The sequence below is a fragment of the Leptidea sinapis genome, chromosome 20 (assembly GCF_905404315.1).
Source record: "Leptidea sinapis chromosome 20, ilLepSina1.1, whole genome shotgun sequence".
Lineage (NCBI taxonomy): Eukaryota > Metazoa > Arthropoda > Insecta > Lepidoptera > Pieridae > Leptidea > Leptidea sinapis.
The window spans coordinates 567,868-594,579 of NC_066284.1; the positions used below are offsets into that span (position 1 = coordinate 567,868).

Here is a 26,712-nt window from a genome sequence, read left to right on the forward strand (position 1 = left end):
TAACTTAACATATAATTTACATTTAAGTTTATATAAGAATAAGAATAAGAATAATTTATTTAAATTGATCTTTTTACATAAATTACATTAACTTTAAATATTTTACAAGCTTATATATAAGTATGACTAAATTATGATTGCCATTGAATCACCACACTAGTCGGAGACTGTGTCGTGGGATCAAATAAAGATATGATTAACAGTAAACCATTATCTTGGTTGTCATCATTGGCATTACTATTACAAATTTTGAAGACACTATATACAACTGTAGAATAATAATTTAATTAAAAAAACTACAAATTTATCAATACTAAATTTAAAAGAAAGTAAAATAAAATTAAAGTAACAACATGTGTGTGTGTGTGTGTGTTTATGTGTATGTGTGTGCAAAATTAAATACAAGGGATTAAAATATTTTCAGTTTTTTCATAATCTAATTCTCCTAGGTATTTACTGATTTTTATTTTCATATTTTTTGTACTTAAGTCTAATATATCAACATGTTTATGCATAAAATTATATAAATATTTAGATATATAAGGTGCCAGTCGTTCTGAAAACTTGGTATTAATATTTCTGAACACCAATAAAGGCTTATTTTTTTTTTACATGAACCCACTTAGGTAGCTTTAAGTATAAAACGCATTTTATGCATCCCGTTGACATATCATTGAAGTACATCATAAGTCATAGTATTGTAAATGAACCAAACGAAATAAATGTGCTATTTTTCAAATTGATTCATTTTTCGCATAAACTCTGATTTTGTGAACAAAATAATCTTTTACTTTAACCAAAGTTTAAATTATCCGATTTATCTCATGAAAATCTTGGGCTGGGTTGCACCATCTAACTTTAGATATAGCAAACGTGTTAAAATAAAGCTTTTATTAATGTTAAATACCTAAATAGCGCCCTGCCAAAAGTTTCAAATAAATATTCAAACTTGATTTGATATTTCACATTTACGTTTATCTACGCGAAGGATTACGATAAAGCAACACATTCCGCAGTCTATGTTACAGTCAGCGTTACTATTAACGTTAAATTAAACCTTAACTATAACAGTTAATATGATGCAACCCAGCCTTACAATTCATAAAATAGAAAAAATGCGTGCGTACAAAGTACATAAGTCAGAAGTGAAATCTGCAGTGTGCATTAACCTCTAAACTCCATATTATGAAGTCCTGGTACATGTGGCGAGGACGACACATGATTGCAACCGCAATGTAAAACATTACTATCAGCGCTACCATAAATGTATGTTGTCCTGGTGTCTATGTCTATAGCGATATACATAAAACAATCTCTTCTTCAACTATGACCGCCTGGTACCAAAATTCTGAATAATGCTTCCTACCTCATTTTCTCCCACGTTAAATTGTATGAATTTATATATCTGTCTCTTTTTACTGTCACTTTTTCGTTTCATAGGCTTTCAATTCACAATGATTTTTTTAATGAAAATAAGGGATGAGACGAGCAAGCTGATGGGATTTGATACGCCCTGCCCATCACATTGCAGTGCCACTCAGGATTCTTCAAACCCCGCGCAAAAAAATACTGAGCGGCACTAAAACTGCGCTCGTCACCTTGAGACATAAGATCCCCATTTGCCCAGTAATTTCACTAGCTACGGCGCCCTTCAGACCGAAACACAGTAATGCTTACACACTACTGCTTCACAGCAGAAATAGGCGTCGTTGTGGTACCTCCTAGTCGGCATCCTGTGCAAAGGAGGCTCCCACTGGTGATATAATCATACCAAAAAAGTTTTCACTTCAAAAAACAGAACATCAAACCACACATGGCTTAATGTCAGGAGTAATGCTATACACAAACTCTCCACGACACAACGTTTTTTATCTCAAAACTCGTTTGCCATTCGCAGTTTCGCCGACACAAATTAACACCCGCATAGTGATAAACCCTTTTGTATTTTTATAACTTTAGTGTCGTGGATAACCCGCCGGAACCTTGCGCAACAAAAGTGAAATCCGTCGGTAAAAGTAATATCATAAGTATTTATTGTTAAGTTCTATTGCTTTATGGCCCATAGCGCCGCATTCAGGTAGCTTTCAAAGGGTTATTTTGTTGTTTTGTTTAAAAAGTTCCCATTGAATTAAGCGCCTATTGAACACAACGTCTCAATGAAAAATATCGTAGAGAAATACTAATAATATTTGTATTTTAACCTAAATTTGACTAAGATATACTTCAACTTATTGGTTATATGATATATATCTTTCTTCTTTTTATGACAATGAGGGACGAGATGAGTAGGATATTCAGCTGATGGTAATTGATACGCCCTGCCCATTGCAATGCAATGCCGCTCAGGATTCTTAAAAATCCAATAATTCTGACCGGCACTACGATTGCGCTCGTCTCTTTGAGACATAAGATGTTAAGCCGCGTTTGCCCAGTAATTTCACTAGTTACGGCGTCCTTTAGACCGAAACACAACAATGCTTACACATTATTACTTCACGGCAGAAATAGGCGCCGTTGTGGTACCCATAATCTAGCCGGCTTTATATGCAAAAGACCCAACTACTGGTGAATATCTTTTTAATATCTTTATTTATTTACAGTATGTGTGGATTGATGCATGTACTGTACTCAATAGCTCTTTTTTTCTCTTTTTTTAATTAAATTACATTTATTTTTAACTTATACTTGTAAGTTACTATGTTGCGTATCAATTTAACTAATTGTATTTAAAATAATTTGTAAAACGATGAAGCTCTAAATGTTGAATTAAAAGAATCGCGATGAGTTATGATGTTACTTCTTTTCATTCAAGCTCAACCTTTTCCGACGTGATCGTAAATGGTATAAAGTTATAACTGTTGACATTCATAAGTATGCTTCAAACTTTGTGTATGATGTCGTTAATTGCAATGCAAAACCTAACAAACTTATAATTGTAAATATCTTATTTGCACAGATAAATATTTTATTAAAAGAAGCGCAAAACAAGAATGCTGAGAAAGTTTCTTGCGCCAATTCTCCTCTCTCAGAGCGCCATTTATTTCCGAAGCGGTAGTAGTCGAAGAAATGACATCAAAAAGCATGCTTAAGGAATCAATTTTGATAATATAATAACTTTATGACTTTAAATAACATCCAAAACTTACTCAAATTTTATTCCGTTAAGATTGAGGCTGGGGACTGAGCCGATGGCCTTGAGGAATTCAGTGGAGCTAGGTTATCTCTCTCGTACAAGATCGCCATAGTTTTAATTCAGAATTTTTAATTGATTACAAACATTATACAATTTTCTTTACAAAACTAACAAAACTATGTCATGTTAAATAGTATTGGTGAACAATTAATAAATTTTCATAAAATTTTTATCTATTTTGAATGATTACCATGGCTCAAACTGTAAAAATTGGGGATATTTTGGAATTTTTTTTTTGCACTGTCTATAAAAATAGAAATGTAACGAAAAAATGAATTTTCTTCTGATATTCTATAGATATATAATTATTTTTTTTATGAATATAAGCTTTATATAAATCATCAAGAAATGTTTTCAATAATGTGCTATTTTTGCGATTTTTTGGGATAGCGGCCTTAATGAAAGCATTAAAAGTGTCACCGTTTCGAAAACAAATGGCGTCTGCGGAAGAAGAAATTCCACAAGAAACTTTACTAGCCAACATCATGTTGGGATTTTTTTTATAGCCACTTTCCGTGGATTTATTCATGTAAATTTAAAAAATTATCAGTCGAAGATTGGCTCATTTGTAGACAAACATGAATTTATTCTCGATTTAAGGAATCTTAATATATATAAATCCTGCGTACCTACTGACGTTTGTTTCCAGTGAACTCCTAAACTAATGAACAGATTTTAATGAGGATTACTTCATGGAGTGCAGTTTAAGCCAACATGAGAGATAGGATTGTTTTTATTTTGATTTGGGATCCATGATTATTTTAATATTCAATATTTGTTTTGTATGGACATATTTTCTATGAGAGAATTTATTGATGCACGGTTTGGCAGTTCTGCTATGAAACAATTTCATTATAACAACAGCGAGCATATTTTACGAAATAATTCTTGATGTTTTGAAATATTATTGACAAATGTAGATAAAATTTTAATATTAGGTAATTGAAATCAGCAAAGGTCTTTCAATTACTAACAATAAAATAATATGGTACTTTGAATGAATCTGAATATAAGCGTTCAAACTTATGTGCTTGTAAAGTTACGCAAGTACAAATTTCTAATAGGGCTATAGTTAAGTGAGATTAGCTGTCTTTACATATTAAACAGACCATAAAATAAAATATGAAATTAATAAAAACACGTCATGATTTTTTGTAAACTTATTTTATTAACTCTGGAACTAACAGATGATATTATAAGTATCCTATCTAGATTCGAGTAATATGGCATATTAATATATATTTATAACTACAAGAATTAATTTAGCATTACTATAAATCAACGCGAATTATCACATCAAAATGACCTGACAAACGTACAACCGCAACAAATCCGATTTACTTATATAATACTATTTACAAAAAAAAAAACATTTAAAAGGATTTATTTTATCAAATTAGGCTAGTCATAAGTTACTTGAGAAAAACAAGATCAAAAACCAATATATGCGTGGCAATAGGGAAATTAAGCTCGTATGAAAATTTATTAGTTTTAATAATGTAGGTTACCAAAACTTTTAACGGTGTACCAAAGCCTCACGCAGTATATATGTTAATAAATGCCATTCATATGTTTAAATATTTATTTTTAAAATATAAGCGAATGAGTATATATACAAGTAATGGTTAACGATAGAAGAATAATTTAAAGTTGAGGATAACGCAAGGTTGGTACTTAAGCTGAAGGTCTCTCCGTCTCTGTTCACATCTGTTGGATTTTTACTATTTTTAAACGAATAATATGAAGTAAATTTCTTAAAAAACAAGATCAAAAAATACGTCTTAGTAATTTTGACTGCTATTGAAATAGGATAACTAATAATAATTAGTTAATAAACATTTCAGAACTCTAGTGATAGATTAGTTTTGAAAATATATAATATTTAATAGGTATTCTACTCACCAAACTATGTAGTAAAAATACTCCCGAGATGTAGTTTATAGAAGATTATAATATGCAACTGAAGTATTTGAAGAATATTACGAAAATGTTGAGTCTACAGCTAAATATTAAAAACAATCCCGCATAGGTTATAAAGATTTTTTTGAGAGTCGTACGTTTGTCAGATGTAACTATGTTGCTAAATTGACACTTGAGCATAAATAAATATTGAAATGAGCTGTGCAGAAGCGTAGATAGGTACCCATCATACACCAAACACCATATTCAAATCAATATAATTATATAAACTTTTACCTTACACCTATATATACAAACTTATCTGCACATTACCAATGGTCGAAGGATTATAATTCCATTTCGTCTATCTATAAATATATTTAGTTAAAGTAATATCCACATTATAAAACAAATAACATTGCACGTTCTGTCTAAGATATGACATCACTCGTTCATTCTAATACCAAAAGTTTAATTTAGACACTTTAGTTAAGTACGAAACCAGTTATTCTACTGTACATATTCAATATAATTCTTTACAAATTCGACACAATAAGCACGGCTTTGATCAATTTGATTTAAACCAAATGTAGCCCGTTTAATTCATTATTAGATTTTTTATTTTTACAATCAATAATGAATTTATCTATTTCAATATTGCGATGCACAGTTCGATGACACAAATAAAAGATCTCAACGCGCTTCGTATGACATTATCTAAACATCAATACTCGGATATAGATAATTTTATTGATCGTAGTACTATCGCGATTATTTTGATATTATATCATTTAAGTTCGATTCTGTTTTGAACTTTAGGCGGAACAGTTTGGTTTGAATTTTACTAGTGGGTTAGATCGCAATCCATTTGAGGTAAAATTTCGATTTATATGTAAGAAAACGAAATTTAAACGTGCTTTTAATAATAAATTCGAAATATTAATCAGTATATGAATGAGCGTTGCGTGGTGCAAATTACACAGGACACTTACAAGAGTCTTGATAAGTTAGGCCTATCTCTCGCACGGCCGCGTCGAACCGGTACCAAGAGTGCACCATAAAACTACTTGAATGCGCACAAAATGATAAATATATACACAATGTACAAGCCGGACGACTTCCTAGAATATCACAAGAACACAACACGCTCACTTGGAGTCAATTTACTGAGATTTGAAGTGCATAATATCGCTGGAGGCTGAGGGCAGGTGGGCACTCAGCCGCCGGGGCCAGGCGCTGCGAGCCTAGGCCAGCGGGTACTGTCACAAGGGCGGCTGGGAGTGGGCGTGGGCGTGATGATGGTAGAGTGGCGACTGGTAGTAGTTCTCGGCCGGCGCGTGCCCGTAGCCGTAGTTGACGTCGTACATCTTCAGGTCTGACTTGGTGTCGGCGCCCGGCAGCAGCCTCGTTATGCTGAACGGATGAGGAGCCGGTGCGTACCCTGTCGGCTCCTGCTTCAACTGCGCGTAATGCTCCAGAGCCAGCGGCGTGTGCTCCGGCAGGCACAGCTCCGGCGCCGCGTGAAGCTGCGCCAACAACTCATCACGCATATCCTTATCTTCCGCACCCGGAGCTGATTTCTCATGTCCGTGGTCTCTTTTGTCGTGCCCGCCGTGGTGGCTGTGCGTCTGTGAAGCTTTCTGCGCTTGCCTTATTGTTTCTTTCTTCTCGTCTTTGAAGCGCTTCTGTCGCCGCAGAAAGCAGCCGTTCTCGAACATGTTTCCGCTGTCGGGATGCAGCGTCCAGAACGAGCCTTTTCCGGGCTTATCTGGCGTCCGCGGCACTTTCACGAAACAATCGTTGAACGAGAGCGAATGTCGGATCGAGTTCTGCCAACGTTGCTGGTTCTGCCGGTAGAAGGGGAACAGATCCATGATGAACTGGTAGATTTCGGACAGCGTTAGCATCCTCGACGGATTGTTCTGGATGGCCATCGTGATGAGTGATATGTAGGAGTACGGGGGCTTCGCGTGCGTGTACGAGCGGCGGTAGGTCTTGTCGTTGCGGGCCCGCTGCAGCGCCGACGTTGGTGAGGCTGCCTCCTGCTCCCGGGGCAGAGCACCGTAGGGGACGCCGCCGGCGCCTCCCATGCAGGAAGCCATGGTGCTGGGCGGCGAGTACCCGACGCCGGGCGAGCCCATACACGAGCCGCTGGCCACCATGTTGTTGGAGTAGAGATTGGGATAGGGCTGCGCCGGCATGCAGCCCATACCGTTGACGTAGTGCGGCGCGAGGCCCGGAGATAGCGAGGAGAGCGTCGCGGACGTCGGCACGTCGCCGTACGAGAGCTTCTGAGAGATCATGGCTAGCGCATCACCCGCGCGTGCACGCCGACCAGGGGCAAACACTCGCACTGATTGAAAGAGTAAATAGAAGCCGGGGGCCCGGGCGCCCCTCCACCTTCGACAATGGGCGCCGAGAGGCGGCTCCCGGCGCGGTCCGCCCCCCGAAGCGCGCGCACTTCGCCCCCTCCCGCGCCGCGCGGCCCCCTCGCTCGCCCGGCCGCACGTAGCGCGACCGCCTCTAATAATACCACGGCTCGGGAAGATAAAAACATGGAATGATCATAAGTGCGTTATGCTGAAATGTGTACTTGTGTGAAGCTTTGAAATAGAGCGGGAAATTTTTATTACAATATTAATGTGAATGTAGAGCGGATGTTTTGGTTATGAAATGTCGTTGCGGTGTTTCTGTGGCGTTCTTACTGACGTAGATGTCCTCTACAAGCCATTTTTATTTGTTCTAGAATCAAGTTGTGTATGTGCTGACTGTACTAGGTACCTTTGTGCCTATTATATCAAAAGAAAGATAGAGTTTTGATAAAACTAGAGAATATCTTATCTTTTTTTTTATAATCTTAAATAAAATTTCTGTTATATAGCATCAACAATTTGTGCTTTCTTTCTATTTACTGCTTACAATAGAAAACCATCTAAATTTTGAGGTGATATGTGTTATTTTTTATGCCGAGATCAACTTAGATAACTTAATACCGACGGACAAAGAACTTTCACATGTGAATAATCTTTGTAGTGCAATAATTTGTAAGTTTTCGAGTCGTGTACTCTATAATAGTAAAATTGTCAGAGAAGATAATATTTTGTAATTGAATTCCATAAACGACAATAATTTGAGCCTTGCTTCTAATTACAAGTAAACAAATCCATTAGTGTTATATCTCCATCTTAATCTTGGTCCAAAGTTCAACAAACAGTTTTGTTTCGAAAATAAAATAATTAAGAGTTAGTTCAATACGGTGATTATGTTTTTTAATATGTTTTTTCTTCAAGTTACTAATTATTGATTAATCTCACATTAATATATTTTTCTATATAGTATTTTGTTTGATTAACGCGAGTGTTACAAATTTAAATAAAACACTTTTTAAAGGATTAAAACGCGGGTAATTGTCACTGTGTATTTACGTAACTTTTTCGTTAAATTTACATTTTTATTATTATTTTAGCTAAACTGACGTTTCGTTACCCTTTCAGAGCACGTTTTCAGTCAAGATAGTATATGTCATAGTTGTAATTATAAAGTTTGTGCCATTTGTTACCTGGGAGAGAGAGGTAGTATTTGCTGTAGAATGATGGCTTTTGGGAAAATTTACTGACACTGTCCTCTTTTCAGAATATACTTATTTTAAATAAAGATATAAAAATAAACTTCATAATGACAACTATAACAAATACTATCTCAACTTCTGTCAACCGCAGTCCCCCTGATAACGTGCTCTGAAAAGGTCACGAAATGTCGGGTTAGCTAAAATAATAATAAAAATATAACTTTTACGCAAGATCTAATGCTAAAAATTAGTTTTAATCCTTTAAAAAGTGTTTTAAATAAATATTTTCTATTGATGAATTTTTCACATTTATATTGTGGTTTCTGTGTTTATTAGTGTTTGAAACAACTAAAACTTATACTATTGGAATAAGTGATTAAACTCACACAATTTTATCGGGGAAGATTAATTGTTCACTTTTGTGACTTATACTTATCGTGCAAATGCTAGACGAACCTTCTGTACAATACAATGGCTTGCATGCTTATATTTGTGATTTTGGTTTTAAACTTAATGTAAAAAATTTTTTGATAAGTTGCGTAGTTAGGGAGTTATAGTTAGTTTAAAATATATCTATTAATCTTTATTAATTCACAATTTCAAATATCATAGGTACTTTATACCCCGTTATATTATATGTAATCATAACAAAAAATTCCAACATCATACATCATCTAATTAATGATCTTCAAAGTTCATCATTTAAACATTCTGATATTCTTATTTGAGTAGGTACCCAAGGTGATATTTCAAATCAAGCCCTACGTGGGTATTTTTATTAGAACATAGTACCTACCTATCTAACTACCTAGAATAGATTTAGGTTTTCTTATTAAGAATTGTCAGTGTCAAATGTTAAATGGAATTGTTGAAAAGAAAATAGATAATTCACTAGTGGAAGATTCCTTTGCACAGGATGCCGGCTAGATTATGGGCACCACGATGGCATGTGAAGCAGTAATGTGTAAAAATTATTGTGTTTTGGTCTGAAGCGCAGTAGCTAGTGAAATTTTTCAGATTTTTTGGGGTTTCAAGAATTCTGAGTGGCGCTGCATTTTAATGAGCAGGGCGTATCAATTACCATACATTAATTACCATACATACCATAATTACCAGAACGTCCTGCTCGTCTCATCTCTTATTGTCATAAAAAATATACCAACTTGGTCTGGAGTATCAAAGAATTAAAGAGCTGATGATGTGGAGTGATGAAGCCACTGAGGAAACTACCGGCCTTGATCACTTTCTTAATTATTTCATTAACATTTACCACATGTTTTCAACAATTCGCAATTTTCGCAACATATTTGTAGCTTTTCTGGGATCGTGTTAGTAGAATATAACTACCTAACCCAATGAAAAACGTATTATTAATATTATTAGAAACTCCTTTTATATGCCAGTGTCACATTACATTACAAAGAATTGTGAGGCAATCAATCACCAGTGGGAGGCTCCTTTGTACAGGAAGCCGGCTGGATTATGTGTACCACAACGGCGCCTATTTCTGCCGTGAGGCAGTAATGTGTAAAAATTACTGTGCTTCGGTCTGAAGGGCGCCGTAGCTAGTGAAATTACTGGGCAAACGTGGCTTAAAATGTCTCAAGGTGACCAGCGCAAATGTAGGCCCGCTCAAATTTTATGGGTATTTCAAGAATCCACAGCGGCACTGCATTGTAATGGGTAGTGCGTATCAATTACCATCAGCTATACGTCTCAATTTATACCCTAAGGCCTAAGTAATAAGAAGGCTTTTTTTGTACCACAAATTAATTTAATATACTTACCTATCTTATAACAATAATTGATTTTTATAAAGTATAGCACTTTCGTTCTAGCCTATACACAGGATGTAACATTCAATGGATGTAACATTCAATGAATGTAACATTCAATGGATGTAACATTCAATGAATGTAACATTCAATGGATGTAATAGTCAATATTATATTATATCATTATATTATAATAAAGGAAGCCGCATTCTATTTATTTATTTATTTAATGACACACCAATAGCATTACATACAAAACATTAAAAATAATTATGGTCTAATAGGTACATAATCTGGTATGAATGCCAGTTACTGGTGCATAGACCACTCTCATTGCAAGACATTAATTTAAATACAAAATACATTTCGACCTACAAATTTAACAAGGATTTTAAGCAAATTACTTAAAATAATAGATACAATATAATGAAGAAATAGTTTGTATGAATAACTACTACTACTAACATATTATTATTTACGAACAGAAATGTGCGGTTAGTTTTTTTTTCCAGACTTGTCACTGTGTCGTGAAAAATATCAAAATCTTTTATGGACGCAGAAAATCGATTCTATAATCTTCAATACGTGTAGTCCGAAAGTTATAAAATACTGGAATATACGGTCAACATAAAAATCTAGTATGTAAAACCATTTATCTATTTCTCGTCAAAAGCGACATACATGAGCTTTAAAATGGAGTTTGAATTTTAAAGGTTTGAGAAATCTATCTATACTAATATAATAAAGAGGTGATGTTAATGTTTTAGTGTTGGGATAACTCTGGATCTGCTAAGCTGATTTTGAAAATTCTGTTAGTAATAGAAAGCCACATTATTTTTAAGTGTCATAGGCAATATATTAACCCTAAAAATGAAAAGACTTTTTCGTGGTGTACGTATTTGTAAAGTACGCAAGGTTTAGAGAAAACAAAATAGTGTCTTACCAAAGCTGCCTTTACGATGAGAGATATGTGATCGTTTTATATATATATATGTATAGCCGACCTGTATAGCCAAGTGGTTAGCGATCCTACCTACTAAGCTAGAGGTCCCGGGTTCGAATCCCGGTAGGTGCAAGCATTTATATGATGAATATGGATGTTTGTTTCCGAGTCATGGATGTTTAAATGTATTTATGTATGTTTATATGAATTTATGTATGTTTAAGTAAGTATATTATATTAAATATATCGTTGTCTTGTAACCCATAACACAGGCTATATATGCTTAACTTGGGGCAAGATTTTTTGTGTAAAAAGAGTGTGTGTCAATATTATATATATATGTGTAAATATAATAGAGGCAACTAAGTGCATTTACCAGTGGGAGGCTCCTTTGCACAGGATGTCGGCTAGACTATGGGTACCACAATGACGTCTTTTTCTGCCAGGAAGCAATGTGTAAGCATTACTGTCTTTGGGTCTGAAGGGCGCTGTAGCTAGTGAAATTACTGGGAAAACTAGACATAACATCTCATGTCACAAGGTGAAGAGCGCAATTGTAATGCCGCTCAGAATTTTTGGGTTTTTTAATGATCCTGAGCGGCACTGCATTGTAATGGGCTGGGCGTATCAATTATCAGAACGTCCTTCCCTTACTGTCATAAAACCAAACGGACTAAATCACAGGTAACAGCTTGTAATATATAAGTAGAGATACTTGTTTTCAATCTGAACCACGTATTCGTAGGTACTCATAACGGTAGAGTTATTGAGACCCGCGGTAACTGGACACCGGATCCCCGCTAATGGTGGGCGCTTGTTCCCCAAGCCTCGTGTAACATGACCTGCCTCTCTATTGGCTGTATGTGCGGCCACGAGCCTTATTTCGTATTCTATATCGTATACTCATCACGGTATTATCTTACAAGCTGAAATAAATAGGGGTTCTATTTTTAGTTATTGTAATTAAGTAATTTAGGCTGTTTCTCCCCCTTGAATAGAATTACCAGGGAATATAACAGTCATCACGATGAAGTCGACATATTTGAACGAATCGAATCGAAAGTCGAATTATTACAGAACTTATACAAATTTAAAAAATATATTAAATAGGTTCTTTCAAAGGAGGGATGACCTCAATCAATTAGTAGATATATAATATATAATAGTTCTTATTTTATTTTGTGGCTTAATTTAATTGAATATCATGTCATTTTCGCCTATAATTGAGGCATCACTTACCATATGAATGTTATTGTTTTTTTATTATACTGTGTTTATATTAGTGTATACCTTGTTGGCGGAATTTAATAAATAAATAAATCTTATTTTTTGAAGTGAAAATTTCTTTAGCCATGTTGGATAGTTTTTGCATGACATGCTTATGACTGGCGCACGCGATAAATAAATAATTAAAAAATATTTCTATATGTATATATAGTTAGACACTTATTGGATGGGTGAAATCTCGTGAGTTCGCGTCACCGAAATGCTGAAAGCAGTATATCTGTAGCTATACAGCTGACGTATTGCGCAACATTAGTGCTGTTTATATCTAATAAGTGAAATTGAATGGATTTAGTGAAAAGTTCAATGTATATGTATATACTGTTCATTTCAGTTAAATTAAAGTTTTAATAGTGTATTTGTTTGATTAACATATAATTGAAAATAAGTTTTAAAAATAAATTGAAATTAATAATTTAGTTCTTTTTAAACATTATGAAAATACAAAAAGTTCTAAAAATTCACTTCAATTGGCAGTCTCTCCAACTGCCCTTTTTTTTTAATCTATTTATTACTAAGATCACATGATCTGTTCACATGCCTGTTTCTTAAATATATGACTTTATAAATCAAATTATCACAAGAGCTGAAACATTTTTTAGATAAATTCTCTCTTTTCCTACTAAAATTAAGTTTAGTAGTGTTTTACTTAAAAATTTCATGAAATTATTGTCACTCATCTACTTTCATTTCTATCATGGGAAATTGTTAGTGGTAATAACGTTAATTTGCTTTTTCGCAGTTGCTATATTTTTTAACTGGTATTAGAATAGAGACCTTTGTAGAAAAATAGCACTAATACACGTGTATTTGTTCACGTGTGCACTCCAGTTCACGGCCCTTAAATCCTGAGCGGCACTGCATTGTAATTGGCAGGGCGTATCAATTACCATCAGCTAAACGTCCTGCTTGTCTCGTCCCATAAGGGAAAATAATTTCATATAAAAAAATTTAAGAGCAGTGTTCCGCTGTCCTGCCAGAATTTCTAAATTAAACATTCCTACCAACCAGATTTTTTCCTACCATTCAACTATTATCAAACGTACCACGTATGATATATAACGTACAACGAAGTAAAAAACTGAATAAATTCGATATACTCATGTAAATTTTTGATACTGTTCCCTAAAAGAAGTTAGTCAACCTGTGGTAAAGTCTGGGAAGAAAGTTCTTAAAGGATTTTTTTTAATATTCAACAACAAATTCCTTAAAAGCTATGACTCTGTATCATTATTTAATAGTACCTATAGATAGATTCTCAATTAATTGATTTAATCAAATGAAACCAGTAATAAACCTGGAAATATACATATTATAAAATAAATACGTCCGCCGCGCATGACTGTCTGCTTGCGATATACACAAAAACAACTGCACCGATTTCAATGCTGTTTTTACCAATGGAAACGGTTTAAGTATATGATTTGTTAAGTTTTTGTATACATTAACAATATTTGTTGGAGGTGTGAGAAAAAAATAAGACGTCTGGGAGATTTCAACGAAAACGCTGTCTTAGCCCTTTTAGATATAACAAAATAATGTATGATGGAATTGTAAATGGTGGAATTTTATATAGTTCTACAGAAAAGTCCGTGATGACATGTACCACGTCTATCTCTTAAGGATGACATAGCTACTACATAAATTTTAATACTTTAAAAAGTTGGCATTTATAAATCAGTAATGTAAAATCTTTTTACATAAATACGATATTAATCCTTATCATTTTATTACGACATACTATAAAATCATTCGGAAATACGCTTGGTTTCATTTTCAACTCATTAACTTTGATTACACATGCACCGATCGATTTGCGGCAGTTTTCAATATATTTATATATATATATATATATACTCGTATATATATATATATCTATAGACGTATGTCTAGTTATATATATATATATATATATATATATATATATATATATATAGATACTATCACCGTTAAATGACAAGATCTTATCTATCCATAGTTATGTTTATAATGAGTTTCTTGCGCCCATTCTTCTCAGGTCTGAGGCAGTCTCTTTTGAATGGGTGGTAGTTTTTGACGTTCAATAAGTGATTTTCATTTTTGATCATATTTTGAATAAAAATATTTGAATTTGAATGCTTTATATCGATAGGTTATTGAAAACGGCCGTGAGACTACGTAATTCCCGAATGCTTACATCTTTTTTTTTTCTATTGACAGAACAGCGTCTGTCGGGTCAACTAGTGTTACATAAAACTGAGTATCTGTACTTATCATAAGACTGAAAATGTAAACTTTCTTTTATAGTTTTGGACATAGATACAGCCCCATAGGCAGACACAGAGGAGTCTTAGCAGTAAGAGTTCCCGTTGACTGTCCGATACGTAACTAAAAAAAAATAAAGTTTTCAGTTCCGTAATTAATCTATATATAAAGCACAAATATAACGTTTGAATTTCTTATCCTCAGAAACCACAATAGGTACAGACCCTTACTATATATATTTGGAAGGGTCTTCATGAGAAAAGCTTAAAATCGTTTTTCAGGTTCAAACATTTCTTATAGAGTTACATTGAATGTAAGGTTTGTTTACCAGGCAAGCATACACGGGCAGGAGACAAGCGAGAGACGATCGGTTCGTCATTAGTATGACTTATAAGTCACTACCCGCGATGGCAACCGATAATTCCTGATGGAATGACCCTGGTGGCTTAGGCACGGGGTGGACGCTGGTGTGGGACACGATTTGCGTCGACCAAGTCGACCAAGTTACATCAGTTGCTGCTGGGGCTGCTGCTTCGACTGCTGAAGACAGCAAACGAAGAAAATATATCGATCTCGGTGAGTCTTACGTCTTTGTGCCGTTTGGTGTCGAGACACTTGGCCCGCGGGGCCCAGATGCACTGAGAATTTACAAAGTACTATCTTCCCGCCTCAATAGAGCTACTGGCAACCCAAGTGCTGGCAGCTGTATCGGTCAATGCATCAGCCTAGCTATCCAACGCGGAAATACTGCCAGTATTCTTGGTACGCTTCCCCGTACTGATAGTTTTAATTTAATGTAATCATAGTATTGTAAATAATATAGTTATAAAATTTGTTTTCCTTGGGTAAAGTCAATTACCAGAGGGAAGCTCCTTTGCACAGGATGCCAGCTAGATTATGGATACCACAACGGCGCTTTTTGTGTCGTGAAGCAGTAATGTGTAATCTGAAGGGCACCGCACCTAGTTAAATTACTGGGCAAATGAGACTTAACATCTTTATGTCTCAAGGTGACAAGCGCAATTGTAGTGCCGCTCGGGGTTATTGGGTTTTTAAGATTTTTTTTTTGTTTTAAGAATCCTGAGCGGCACTGCATTGTAATGGGCGGCGCGTAACCATCAGCTGAACGTCCTGCTCGTCCTCTCTTATTATCATTGAAAAAAAATAATCAATAATAACTAAGAATTGTATACTAAATAAGTTCTTTTGTCTTCAATAATTTATCAGTGATAAACAAAACATTTAATTAGACAAACAAGGAGTCGGCAGTAACGTTTCGGAGTCTGCAAACATCACTAACAACTCGCCTTCTAATCACCAACAAACATCTACAACGGACTAAAGTTCCTTCATTATGCCGTTACAGATCCTTAATTATTATCATTTAGTAATGTCTTAAGTTATATTATCACAAATTATTTATTTACATGTAACAAATCTTATAAATATATTTACAATACTATGACTACATAAAATTAAAACTATCATTACGTGGAAGCGTACTAAGAATACTGGCAGCATTTCCGCGTTGGATAGCTAGGCTGAGCCGTTGACCGAAATAGCTGCCAGCTCGGGTTTCCAGTAGCCTTATTGAGGCGCGAAGATAGTATATTGAACATTCTCCACGCCTCTGGGCCCCACGGGCCAAGTGTCTCGACACCAAACGGCACAAAAATGTATGACTCACTGAGACCAACATAATTGCGACGCTTGTTGTCTTCGGCATTCGAAGCAGCAGCCCCAGCACCAACTGACGTAGCTTGGACATGAGAAGGAGCCAGAGTGTAGACGTAAGTCGCGTCCCGCACCAGCATCCTTCCCCGTGCCCAAGCCACCAGCGTCATTCCATCAGGACGCTTGCCATCGCGGCGGGTAATACGATTTGGCTCTAAAACAGCTGGTATATTAAGAGCGGCAAATGCCCTGCGGATGACTTCATTAATGCTGGCGTGACGACTGATACGGCCTGCCAATTTTAGGCAGTTATATTATTGTTTTAAGATAACTTGTTTCTTACAATGAATTCAAATAAATAACAAATAAACTCTACAATTACAATGAGCTTCTTTGTTCGATGTTTGACGATACGACATGTCATCACATGGAAACATTAAAAAAGGCGCGTACAATTTTCTAAAAGGCTTAAGTGACGATCCTGTGGTTCCTTAGGTACTGTAGGGAAATGTGCGGTGATTACTTTATATCAGAGTGCCAAGTGTTGAGATATTATTTTACTTATTCGATCGCTTAAAAGTTAACCACGATTTGTATGGCGTCGAAAGAGCGCCATCTAGTGAGAGTAGGGCAAAACATCATCTTCCATAAAAAAGAATTCGAATATAAGCCCAATCAATAAAGAAAATATTCTAAAAGGGCAGCTTGTTCGGTCAATCACAGAATTATATAGTTAGCAAAAAAAATAATAGATTTCGTCTACAATTGCAGTATATGATTGACCAAAACATTATTATGTATTGCATTAATTTAGTACTGAATATTTATGCACATTGTACTGTCGCGTGTGTATTGGTATTGCTTGTGGCAGCAACGTGGGGTGGGTCGTTGCATTCCCTAAAATGTGGTTGAGAGAACGATGGCTGATCCTACCTGTGATGGCTGGATGATTTAATCATATGCTATATTTTCTTTAAATAGTTCCTTACACAAATAATCAGTTCAAGCTCTAAAGCATCCAATATACGATAATTCATATTCATACAGTTTATTCTTTATTACTTTTTATGAAATATTTTATATTATTTAAACACAATTCATATATTGTATGCAGCACCTTACAAACTTATTTGTTATATATATTACAGCCATTGTAAAATACTCTATTTGATTGAAAATAGGGGCCGTTGAGTTTTTGTTTTCTTGAAACTCAAAAATTCTGCGCGGCACTAGAACTGCGCTCGTCACCTTGAGAAATAAGATGTTAAGTCTCATTTGCCCAGTAATTTCACTAGCTATGGCGCCCTTAGACCGAAACACAGCAATGCTTACATATTACTGCTTTACGGCAGAAAAAGGCACCGTTGTGGTACCCATAATCTAGCCAGCATCTTGTGCAAAGGGCTCCTTCCCACTGGTAAAACTAGGTTGGGTCTTGTACACCACAAAAAATAATGGATGATAGAACCGTAAAGTATTTCCTATTTCGATTAACGTTATTGAGTTTTTTGGCTAGGACAATGATCGTTTCAAAATAAATAGCAATACTCTTTTAGATTCAGGATAACTCTCCACTGCTCTCCAACTAGATACCGCACTCATAGATTTTTTATTACGGCAACTATTATATATTTGTGTGCGTCTTGACACTCAATGGCATCTTTCAAATTTCGTAACGTACTTTGTGCTATGTGTTTTTACATTGAAATTAATAAAATACAAAATATTAACTAATGATATGTGATCCCAGTGTCTTTCTTATTTTTTGTAATGTATTATTTTTACATTGTTTTACTACGCAACCCGGCATTTTTAACCGACTTCGAAAAGGAGGAGGTTATCAATTCGATCGATATTTTTTTTATGTATGTACACCGATTACTCTGAGATTTATGATCCGATTTAGGTACGTAATTCTTGTAGAATGTCATAGTTTGGCCCAGTAGTATTCATATAATGAACATTTATATGAAAATTTTCGTCTACCTGGATGACATAATTGTTTTCTTTGTACTGCTTTTTTTTGGAGTTTTCATTCAGGTTGATTATATTTTATTATTAACTGACACTAAAACGTAAAAAATAAAAAATAAACTACGTTTAAAAAAACCGACTTAAAAAACTGAAAAGTATGAAATAACTAAAAATTTAATTTAATACAATTTAAAACAACCGCTTTTATAGCTTCCATGCAATAGATAAAACAAATATAGTAGATACAATGTCTTTTAAAACAAACTAATAAAATTAGGCACTATAAAATAATTCCTAAATACAGCTTAATATTTATAATAAATGTTTTAGTGAATTTATATAACTTCAAATGATTTATTTAATATGGTTTGATCATTTAATTTGAACAAATATTAGTAAGTTAGTAGATGGCGCTGCAAGCATGATTGGAAATGCAGTTGAGAAAGACTTATTGCATTAAATAATGAAGTTTGATACAGAATAATGATATTAATTCTAATAGGTATTAATTTAAATATTTACATAGTAAATTAAGTATTTAAACAATAAATGAAACATCAAAAATCTTCAAATCATTTAACAGTCAATACAGTGTCTATTAAATATCAGTTAACTTAATAAATAACGGTTTTATGTTTCTCAAATAGCTATTTGTATTTAAATCTAATCTATTTCAGGTATTTCTTTAATAATATATTCACTTTAACGATCTAAAACATAAATATCAATAGTTACAAACTATTGCCGGTAGGTGGCAATTTGCGCCCATTTGTAAAATGAAAAATTGCATTATTTTTTAGTTGAGTTAAAGCGCCAAGACTTCGTACATGTGCCTGCAATATTGTATTATTAAAGGCGTTAGAAGCTAATCCGTTATCTAACAACAGATTTAGATATTCTCACGTCAATTTCAACTCAATCTTACCTTTCACGAGATGTTTCTATTGTCGGCAGTACGTGGGTCTGTCTGAGTACGTCGGCTCAAGGCGTACCTGACCATAGATAATGTAATTTGTTATTCTGTTATGACTTAAATGTGGTTTTGTTATCTCTGACTTACAGGTTATTGTCTATGCATTGTTTTTTTTTGTATCGTTGACTTGGATCGGTGAATTGGATTTCATTGACTGTCTTATAGATTTTTATTCTAAGTTATCCCTAACGGCCGTTCCCAATATACTATCTACAGATAGAGATAAATTACTACCTTCTACTGTCAGTAATTAGCTGTTAATAATCTGAAGGACGCGTGAATTGTAATTTCCATACAAACTTCTATCGCTAGTAAGCTATACGTCTTCCCATTGACAGACAGCGGGTACGGATAAGGTGAGTTACCGTTGATTAGTTTATTGGGACAGAAAAGTCAACGATAGTTACGATTTTTATCACAAGTGGGCTACAACCGAAGATAGACTGAATATTGGGAACGGCCGTAAATAACATGAGGTAATAAATTGATAGACTGACAAAAATATAAAAAAAAGGTATGAGAAACAGTTACGAGATGAACAAAACAAAATGAATTATTGTAAGTGATGTACCTATTCATCCCATTAAAGTGCAGTGACACTCTTGATTAAAACTGAAAAATTCTGAATGGCTTCGCACCAGTGGGAGTCTCCTTTGTACGGGATGCCTTCTAGATTATAGGTACCACAACGGTTTCTATTTCTGCCGTGAAGCAGTAATGTGTAAGCATTATTATATTTCGTTCTGAAGAGCGCCGAGCTAGTGAAATTACTGGGCAAATGAGACTTAACATCTTATGTTTTAAGGTGACGAGTGCATTTGTGGTGCCGCTCAGAATTTTTAGGTTTTTCAAGAATCCTGAGCGGCACAGCATTGTAATGGTCATCGCGTATCAATTACTATCAGCTGAACGTCCTGCTCGTGTCGTCCCTTATTTTCATAAAAAATACTTCGCTCGTCACTTTGAGACATAAGATGTTAAGTCTCATTCGCCCAATAATTTCACTAGCTACGGCGCCCTTTAGACCGAAACACAATAATGCTTACACATTACTGCTTCACACCAGAAATAGGCACCGTTGTGGTACCTATAATCTAGCAGGCATCCTGTGCAAAGGAGCCTACCACTGGTACGAAGCAATCAAGAGTCCTGAGTGTCACTGCACTGTAATAGAAAGAGTATATCACTTACAATGACGTTTTGGTCGTCTCGTAACTTCGATGCCTTTCAAATGGCAATACAATAATAATTGCATTATTATTAATAATGCAATGTTTACCGTTAATAATGCAATTATTATTGTATTTACTTATTATGTATTTATTGTATTACTACTTTACGATTGTAAAAGGCCCATGTTGTACATCCTATGCTGATTATACAAACTCCTGTTTACTGTCCATAATTATATAAATGATTTGAGTTTTCTTTAGTGTTAATTCCGCCAATATTTCTGAGTCATATATGACTGACATGATATATCATGAGATAAGAGTCTAGTGCCAGATTTTGGCGAGACAACACGTCCTGAGGATGCCTCGTGTAGAGGCGAAACACGTGTCGAATTGTTTAAAGACAAATATTGGCGGAATTAACACTAAAGAAAACTCAAATCATTTATATAATTATGGATTTCCGCAAAGTAACGCCTACTTCAATAAATTTTATTTTATTATATTTCAAACGTGAATCAAATTTATTCATTTAGGCTTAAACTTAGCGCTTTTGAATCGTCATTAAAAATATTTAACTAAAAAAGTAATATCACTAATTGCCACAATCGGTATATCAGCGTCGATATCGGTTTGATGGTAAGTGATCACCACAGCCCACACTAACTTTTAACACCTGAGGAATCACAGGAGCGTCGCCGATCATATAAAGCGTCAAATAAAAGTTAATATGAATGAGAAAACCGAGAACATATTGATACGTGGCGAGTGAGGATTAATGGTGACCATGCGAAAATGGAGTTCGTTACACTCCCCGTGATAAATGCAGTAGAAGATACACAAAAAAACGACGTCTCTACGCAACGCCAAATGATCTAGCTATTTACTTACTTAAATAAAGTTGTTTTCATACAGGTTTTAAGTTTAAACCGAAACCATTAAGTCAGAGTTACTTTCGTTCGTTTGTTTTTATTTTTTAATTTGAACTTAATATGACCCTATTAAAAAACTATCGTGCAGTTTGTGGTTTCTCCTCTAGGATATGGTGAAGATATGGCGTGATGACTCGTTCTGGTCTGGCAATGAGGGGGTGCTGCTAATGCTAATTCTCTAGCTCATTCTATTTATTGATGTTAATTGGCACAACAGAACTACAACAATTACATGTCATACCAGAAAACTATAAGCTAAATACAAGATAGGCTGCAACGACACGAAATTTGTGTATGAGAACACAGCATTTTTAGCAGAAATAGATCCAGAGATGAGGTCCTGATCAGGGTGAACCCACTTCAGACACCAACTGCACACAAATACCAGCTGTTAGATAAAATTACCAATACGTAATGTTGTAAATGAATGTAAATAAACAAATCTTTTGACCATTACTTTAAATACTCTGCTTGAATATTTTTAAAAAGACTAAAGTTTCTTAGTAATAATTCCTGTTTAAAAGGATAGTTTTAAATTATGTTCGTGGGGGTCAAATATAATAGAATTAAGTACAAATTTGTTGTAATATAGCTTTATACTATAGTGCTTGTTATGAATGTAGAAATACATTACTAATAGTTGCTCTATTTAATAAAATAAATGTGATAAAGTAAATGTTATAAATATTAAATTTATTAAGGATTTGATCACTCATCACACGAATGCATTCTCTTGAGAATAAGTATCAGAATAGATGCATTTAAACTAAAACTAAATATAAAAATTAAAAAATAAGCCTATTAACTTCCGTTTTCTTTTAAGTTTAAGAAGGTATGTTATTTAAATCTATAAATATCAACCCAAAAGCTTAAGAAATCATTTTCTAGAACTATTGAAGCTTGTCAATGTAATTCGGTCTTCACTCGCCTAATTCTTCGCTAAAAAGCCGACGGGTTTTCTTACCTCTGTGGGTGGTCCAACACACCACTTAGCACGCCATACAAAAACACTACCAAAAAATATGAAAATACCAATAAATAGTGAAGAGAAGTATATGGATATGCCTTCACTTATCGCGTATATTTGCCTACAAAACTACATAATATGTAAATTTTAATTTTTAGCTCATAAGTTTAAGGTATTTTGTTTGCTTGTGAGAATAATTATATGATTATGTGTGTATTGAGTAAGTTTTGTACAACAGTTCTAAATGTGAAGCAATTCACAGTATTGTAATAATACAATCATCAAATATTGAATAACCGATCAATATACTTTATCAAAATTAATAATAGTTTTAAAATGAGCACTTCAATATTACTTAAATAATGACTGATAAGTAAGAAATGTAGTTTTTATTTTTTATTTCTTTTTTACTAATTATTTTCATATAAATTAAAGTTATACTAATATCGTTAAATGTAACCATATCATATGTACTAAGATATACCGTGAAGGTAAGTTTATGAGCTTAGTTGTTCATGGTACATACCATATAATAATAAACACTTTTATTTTATAATTATGTATTACGTTAGTTTCGAAACAAAAACGCCCAATGAATCCTGAAATTTTCTGGGATCTTACTAAGACTTACTTACTCGACTTGACCTCGTAGTAGTTTTAACCGTGTGATTATCACAGTTTCTAGTAAGTTCTAGTCTTAAATTTTTTTCGTAATCTATACTAATATTATAAAGCTGCAGTGTTTGTTTGTTTGTTTGAACGCGCTAATCTCTGGTACTACTGGTCCGATTTGAATGATTCTTTCAGTGTTGGGTAGTCCATTTATCGAGGAAGGCTATAGGCTATGTTTTTTTTTCAAAATTAGGGATCCGTAATAAAATTGCTATTTTGTAACACAAGGTGTAAAATCGAAAACCTATTTTTGCGTGCGCTGCAAAAACTATTGACAATAGAACAAAATGATGTACAGGCTATAATATAGGCAATATTTTATTACTTATAAAACTATCGCGTGAATTATACTTTATATGGCTAGTTATTCATAATACAACCCTGATGACATTGCATTGCGCCCATCACCGAAAGATTTATGTATGTAACGTCTCATGTGCTTATTATTGTAATAATAATATTATTAATTTAATATTTACGCGTAGAACTTCAAATAAATATATGGCACCTTATCCATACAATTCCAACAGGTCCCAATGTTTTCCTAGGTCAGGTAATATGCGCGGGCGCACACCGCACAGGTATGCCAGAGACGATGAAAGCTCGCCCCCTCTTAACAGTTTGTTTCCTTTACTTTTTCAGACGATAATGATTTAACATCTTCTTAGTCTCGCCCATACGTGACTTCTAGCTACAATCCTGTTTATCTACATTTAGAAGAACAAGAGACATTTTGAATTGAATTATCATCAATTTTGACTTCCTAAGAAATTATTAGAAACTATTAGGGAAGTACGTATATTCGCTTAGTCTTATGGAATAAATTTGTAGAATTAAAACTTTAAAATGACAAGATTTTGTACGAAACTTTACATTCACAGACTTCAAAATGAATCCAGTTTGAACTTGACGTTACCGATCTCCAGAGTAGGGACACTTTATGTCTTGGTTACATGTGGCTCAATAATAATAAATACTTATTTATTTCGAACTAGGTATATATCTCCATTAGTAATGTTTTACTTTAAAACTTATGTGAGTAGTTCAAAAGTTAAACTAAAAATATGCTGGTCTTTTTCTAATTGTTATTGTAAAATGGTGTTCATTTTTGGCTATAACCGTTCTGTCGAAGGTTTACTTGAATCCATCTAGCACCAGCTTTACTTCTTAGCCAAACTGTAACTACTATTTCAAACTAATGTCTCTCAATCTCAATGCACGTTTCATACTACACTAAATTTTAATTTTTACTTAGGCAGTCCCGCCTCTTATTACGTAGTATTTACCTTATCCTCTTTCATCTTTGCCTAAGTATTCATCAATATCATATAATTTAGCGAAGAATTTATGTAATTACATGCACTTTTCATCAAGATCGTTCCAGATTATTTATTAAATAGATAGAAAACATTATTACAACAATTTTCAATAATATTCTGATAATAGTGTCACGCTGAACGAGTAGCTACAGACATAAAGGAACCTTAATTTTGACATTCCCCGTTGTTTACAAAAACATGTTTTGTTGTTGTTAATAACTAGAGTTTGAGAATATTTGAGGCTTATTTTAACTTGTATACTAGAAGCATTATTGGTTTGTAGATTCACTCAGTAACTGAGAAATAAATTGAACATTTTGGGCGTTACTAGAGTGTTATTAGTACAGTAATATTATAATAAGTAATATTATATTACTCACAGTGGCGACTGTAGTAAACTACTTGTGGATGGATGATGATGAAGAAGTTAATAATAGTAATACATCATCTCATGGATGGATGGATTCAAGTAAGCCTTCGACAGATAGGTTATAGCCAAAAATCAAAAGCAGGAAATAGTTTAAAATAATAATCCCGGATCACCATATTACAATTACAATTGAAAAAGACCAGCATATTTTAAGTTTAACCCATGAGTTAGTACGCTTTATGAAAGAAACAAAATCAACCAAATAAAACCTAGTTCATAGTTTCTATGAGAAATAATTAAATGTTTCTTCTTTCAAATAGTTCTCAGAACGTCCCACACAAAAAGCTCTCTTAACAATAATAAAATGACCGCGTGCGCGCACTTCACATACAATTGAAGTTATGCAATTAACCTAAGAACATGCTGGGACTACATAACGCTATGCAATATTATTATTATGTTTTCAATTGACTTTGTAAGTAAATTGAAATATTTTGACGTATTGTAATAATTGCAAAATTACTACAGCCTTTTTTACAATATCCATAAAAATGTGAATAAAATCCGTCGTAACATTCAGACTGCTAATTAAATGAAATATTTACAAGCGAAGTAAAAACTTTCTTTTAAAACGCCGATAATAATACATGATGTATAAAATTCAGTTGCGTTTTATGAGACACAACCCACTGACAGACTTTGGGACGGACAGCATTATTAACAGGGTTCTCGTTAGCTACCTTAAGGTATGAAATCCTTAAGCGACTCTAGCTAAACATTGATAATAACAAGGTCTGTAAGTTAGGATAGAGTTAAAAACATATATACTGGGTGGCCGAGAAGTTGACGTCCAAAGCTAGAATTTGAATTTGGCTCATTTTATTGGCCAATGTTCTGGGAAGTTTTTCAAAAAAGTTAGAAGCCATAGGATCCCCATTTTTTTTTGATACCTTGAACATTTTCATGAATTTATTTGCAGCAGTTATCTTGAACTTACGACTCAATTCTAAACTAGTTCCGCACTGTCTAAACTATTCATAGTTTCTTATGTGGTTATTGCAACTGTAGTTAATAATTATCAACAATAAAATTAAGTAAAAGTTCAAAAAATATAAAAAAAAGTCCTAAACCACAATGAGGTGAAAAAAGTGGATAAAAGGGGAAAAAATTAATACATATATACAAATTAATTACAAGCAAACAAAAGAAAACTGTAATTATCGTTGAAATACGACACGGTGATATCTGAAAGTCAAATAAACTTTACTCAATTAAGCTTAAACTGAGCGCTTTTGAATTGTCACTATAAAATTTACTTTAAAATTACTGAACCTATCATATTTTGTTCTGGAAAAGTAGAGCTCGTGAGAAGAACGTACCAGAAACTCAACGGCCACTCTTTTCAATCAAATAGAGAATATTTCAATAGCTGTAACTTACAAAACCACTTATTTTGTAAGTTTCCAGTATATGAATCTAAATTCATAAATGTTTTAAGATTGCATCTGGCTTCACTATCAATAACAAATCATGTAGTCGTTTAAGTAACTTCCAATCCGGGGCAAGCGGAATACTCGAAAGTAATCCGGTACAAGAGGACGCCCCTGAGGCATCCTGGGAACTTTATTACGACTAATACCCTCGTATCGGTGGTTGTGGCTTTCGAGGGGCACAGATTGGAATATTTAGCAGTGTAATGCGGAATTAATTTGTGGCTTCCCCGCGGGATATGTTGTGTGGCTTGGATTAGCTG

At 34.1% G+C, this 26,712-nt stretch overlaps 2 protein-coding genes across 2 annotated transcripts in view; both read right to left on the reverse strand.

Moving 5' to 3' along the window:
- Nucleotides 1-4,761: 4,761 nt before the first annotated feature.
- Nucleotides 4,762-7,437, reverse strand: LOC126970263 (silk gland factor 1). The gene has a single exon (XM_050816092.1). It carries the CDS (start codon nucleotides 7,393-7,395, stop codon nucleotides 6,355-6,357), a length of 1,041 nt encoding a protein of 346 aa, XP_050672049.1. The 5' UTR covers nucleotides 7,396-7,437; the 3' UTR covers nucleotides 4,762-6,354.
- Nucleotides 7,438-19,495: 12,058 nt separating this feature from the next.
- Nucleotides 19,496-26,712, reverse strand: part of LOC126970105 (uncharacterized) — a 106,124-nt gene continuing 98,907 nt past the window's right edge. The window contains exon 8 of the mRNA XM_050815829.1: nucleotides 19,496-19,546. Within this exon, the coding sequence (XP_050671786.1) occupies nucleotides 19,496-19,546 (51 nt within the window). The remainder of the gene's footprint in view (nucleotides 19,547-26,712) is intronic.